The sequence below is a fragment of the Dipodomys ordii genome, unplaced genomic scaffold (genome assembly GCF_000151885.1).
Source record: "Dipodomys ordii isolate 6190 unplaced genomic scaffold, Dord_2.0 Scaffold3661, whole genome shotgun sequence".
NCBI classification, from domain to species: domain Eukaryota; kingdom Metazoa; phylum Chordata; class Mammalia; order Rodentia; family Heteromyidae; genus Dipodomys; species Dipodomys ordii.
In genome coordinates this window covers 6,996-11,273 of record NW_012270876.1, presented here as the reverse complement: position 1 = coordinate 11,273, position 4,278 = coordinate 6,996, and the positions used below count along the sequence as shown (strand labels likewise).

The following is a 4,278-nucleotide window of genomic DNA, read 5'->3' as shown; positions in this document are numbered from 1 at the left end:
CCCTGTGGCTCAAGTGGTAGAGCGCTAGCCTTGAGCTGAAGAGCTGAGGGACAGCGCCCAGGCCCAGAGTTCAGGCCCCATGACCGGACCCCCCCCCCAAAAAAAAAAAAGTTGGGCACTGTGGCTCATTCCTATAATCCTAGGTACTAAGAGATCTAAGGATCATGGTTCAAAGGCAGCCTAGATAGGAAAGTCCCTGGGCCTTTTATCTCTAGTTAACCACTGGAAAATGGAAGTGGTGCTGTGGCTCAAAGTGGTAAAGCACTAGCTTTGAGCAAAAAAGAGCTCAGGGAGTGTTCAGGCCCAGAATCCAAGCACCATGATCACTACCACACCAATAGAAACAGCTCAGGTAGAGTGCTCAGGCCCTGACAAGCTTCACAAATGACAATAACAACAACAACAACAACAATGGTGTTAGAGATTGAACCCAGGGCCTCCAGCGTGCAAGGCACATGCTCTACCTGAACTATGTGCATAGCCCTTTAATCCTAGCTTGCATTAAGTCCAATATGACTGGATTCTGCTTCCTTTCCACCCTCATCCTAGGTAAACCCTGGTTGAGAGGTCATAGCAGCCTCAGCCTTCACTCTGGTCCTTGAGTACGCCCTGTCTACTCCCATTTCAGGGCCTTTGTCCTAATCCTGCCTCTACCTTCTGCTCTTGGCTGGCTCCTTCTCACCATTCAGTCTTAGCTTTTGGGCGATTCCTCCCCAGAGTGGTCTTTCCCAACCCAACCCTGCTAACGTCTTATATATAGTTTGTTAATTTTCTATTTCCTTTACAAAGAGCTAAGAGCCATGACCTTGTTTTCTACCCAGATCACCAGTGTCTGACCAGGGCTTGGCCAGGTGTTTAGAAGGTATTTCTTGCCTGGGAATACATCATTCCCCTCCCTCTCTGAGCCTATTTCTCCAACCATATGATGGAGATTACAACATAGTAGTGACTATCTCATAAAACTGTTCAAGATTAAATGAGACAGAGTCCAGGTATTAGTGGTGGTTCATGCCTGAAATCCTAGCTACTCAGGAGGCTGAGATCTGAGGATCGTGGTTGGAAGCCAGCCCAGGCAGAAAAGTCCGTAAGACACTTTGATTAACCAGCAAAAAGCCAGAAATGGAGCTGTGGCTCAAAATAGTACCCTCCCTTAAGCAAAAAACAACAACTATTAATGTACACTGCCAAGGCCCTCAGTTCTAGCCCCAGCATGGGCACAAACATAAATAAATGCAATGAGATAGGTGTCTAGGGTGGAGCTCAGTTTGTAGATCTGCACAGGTGAAGCCTTCCATTGGCTTCTCAGCACTACAAAAAATTAAATAAGGTCCGTGTGGGGCACAGGCATAATCCTGGCACTTGTCATCAATACCATAATGGAATGCCCTGGCAGGAAGGAATGGGTAGGGCCAGAGGGATTCCCGCACGCTCTCCAGCAGCTGGGCTAATTGGCCCAGACCCACTTTCCGTGGCTGTCCAAGTCCTCTCCACCTGGTAGCAGAGAGCAAGCAAATTCAAGAGCGTTTGTACAAGTAGAGACGAGTGTGCTTCGACTCGGCTGTAAGTTTATTAGAAAGGCCATGGACAGATGAACCCTGAGTTTCCAGCTGAGGAAGAAATGCAAACAGCCTCTGCCCCTGGTGACCTGTCCCCCTGGTGTGTGAACTGTTGGGTGGCGGACACGACCCAAGTCCGCCAGAAAGTGCTGTGGGTGTCCACCTCCCTGGGCCGCCTGCAGGGGCCCACTGGTGGGCGACGTGAATGCTGGTGCTTGGAGCGGGGAGCCGGAAGGAGCAGGGTCCTCTGCTCTAGCAGAAAGTGGTTCTAGACCCTCAGTGGAACAGAACGGAAAAGGAGCTGGCTGGGGAACAGAGTTGAGGCCTGCTAAACAGCCCATGGCCCTGCAAGGCGACGCTGCGCTGACTGGAGAGGTGTGTGCCGATGGCTCCTGAGGCCCGACTGTGGGGGCTCCCAGAGCAGGGCCTCAAAGCTGCTAGAAGGAGTCTTAGCCACAGAGAGCCCCAGGGTGACTCAGTGTCCCTCCTGGGGTTGCACTGGCTATTTGTGCTCCCAGAAAGGCAAATGGATCTTGTAATAATCCATTAGTGGTTGATGCCATTTTTTTTTCCCTTAAAAAAAAAAAAAAAAGGATTTTGTACAGTGACTGTCATCCCACAGCGCCTGAGCCAGGAAGAGTCCGTCTTGGGGAAGGAGAAGGCACTTCACACCCTCACTGGGGTGATCTGGGCTGGCTGCTTCCCGGGGCCCCTCGGGGCTCCTGCTCACTTTGGCCCTGGGACTCAGGCTTGCCCCTTCTGGGAAAGACGCTGCCTCCATGGAGTTAGCACTGCCCTGCGGCTCACAGGGTGGTAGATGGCAGCTTCCTCACCCGCCGCTGGGCCAGGATCGATGACTCGATGGGCTTTAGCTGGGGGGTGGGCTTGGAGCTGTTAAGTGCAGAGTATGTGGCGGCCATGGCTCCCTGAGAGAGAAGACAGAGGTCTGAGCACAACCATGTAGAGGGTAGAGGGGTCCCACCGCATGCCCAGCCCTGTGTGCAACCTCACACAACCTTCAGTTCCTGCTTCTGCCTCCCCCATTAGACTGGAGTCTCCAGAGGTGAGCAGCTGTGTCTCCCAAGGGACTCAGGGAGCCCCGTGATGCTGCCATCCGTTCCTCTGGGGCTCCCTGAGGCCAGGACTATGGTTTCTGTCCTTTTGTTGTTGTTGTTGGCCGTGGGGCTTGAACTCTGGGCCTGGGCGCTGTCCCTGCACTCTTCAGCTCAAGACAAGCGCTCTACCTCTTGAGCCACAGCACCACTTCCAGTTTTCTGAGTGGTTTATTGGAGTTAAGAGTCTCATGGACTTTCCTGCCCGGGCTGGCTTTGAACCACGATCCTCAGATCTCAGCCTCTTGAGTAGCTAGGATGACAGGCGTGAGCCCCCGGCGCCCGGCTGGTTTCTGTCCTGTTCGTACCTCCTGGGTCCTGTTCCAGTCATAGCATCCTCTGCTCTGCCACCCCAAGTCCCGCCCACACTGTCTGAGCTTGCCCCTCCCACCTTCCTGGGCCCACCTTCACCAGCTGCAGGTCTTGATGGGACAGCTGGCTCTGGGGAAGCTTTTCTTTCTGGGTGATCCACGGGTGCTGCAGGACCTGCTTGGCTGTGAGGCGCTGGGGAGGGTCTACGTGGAGCATCTTAGACACCAAGTCCTGGAGGCATAGTGGGCAAGGGAGTGAGGGGAAGGGCAGCACGGTAGCCGTGGGACACAGTAATCCATGTCCGACTCAGCCAAGGCCACCCCAGACCCAACCCAGGCATGGCCCAATGCGGGCCTTGGGTGCTCCAGGCACTTCTGGCTGCCCTTCCTGTTTCTCCTTCAGAAAGCCATGTGGGAAAATGGTGGGCAAGGCCTCAGGGTTGGGAGTCAGGCAGACTTAGGTTCAAACCTGAGTCCATTCATCAACAGCAGTGACTTTCAATTCTCTGAGCTTTGTTTCCTCTCTGAGAAACGGAGCTAACAGCACCTGCCTCATGGGTTCCAGGTCTGGCTTAGAGGCTCCCAGGAACCGGAAGCTGTTGCCAATATAAAAAAACTCCTTCCAGAAGGGCTGTGCAGGTATGAGCAGGTGCTCTGGGGGCCCCTGTGCACAGGCCTGTATCTCCCACCACACTGTCTCCACAGAGTAGGAGACTGTCTCCCACAAAGCCGGTGAAATGATCGCCGAGCTACCCAGACAAATGAGAGGGATTTGTAGAGAGGCATTTGTGGAATATTCCACTGGCCAGAAATGTTTGGGAAATGTAGAGACCTGGGCCCGCTCCTGCAGGACTCACCTTGGCTGTTTCTGAAACTGTGTTCCAATTCCCCCCACTGAGAGTGAACTTCCCACTGCCGATTCGGGTCAGGATCTCCTCCGGTGTATCGCTGGGCCCATTGGCAAATGGAGTGTATCTGGAGAAACAAACAAAAAAACCCATACCATCGATATAGTCTTGGCCTCCATCATGAGCCAAGGAGCGGTGGTACAGGGCCACGTCCTAGGGCGGGGCTGAGTCTCTGCCATCGGGCAAGCACCAGCGCCCTCCTCACTTCTGCTTTTACCTCCTTGAACGCAAGCCTGCTAAGGTGATCACTAGGGCCGGAGGAAGGGACAGCAGCGGCCGGGGCTGGGAACTCACCCGGCCAGCATGGTATACAGTAGGATGCCCAGGCTCCAGATGTCACAGCCTTCATCGTAGCCCTGGCGTTTCAGCACCTGACAGGAAAGCGGGGGGG

General features: G+C 54.1%; 1 protein-coding gene across 1 annotated transcript; it reads right to left on the bottom strand.

Moving 5' to 3' along the window:
• Nucleotides 1-1,537: 1,537 nt before the first annotated feature.
• Nucleotides 1,538-4,258, bottom strand: LOC106002139 (ribosomal protein S6 kinase alpha-1-like; the record flags this gene model as incomplete). The annotated part of the gene is made up of 4 exons (XM_013037063.1): nt 1,538-2,482; nt 3,074-3,211; nt 3,837-3,954; nt 4,182-4,258. Coding segments are annotated over 4 exons (456 nt in total), but the record flags the coding sequence as incomplete, so codon positions are not given.
• Between the last annotated feature and the right edge of the window lie 20 nt (nt 4,259-4,278).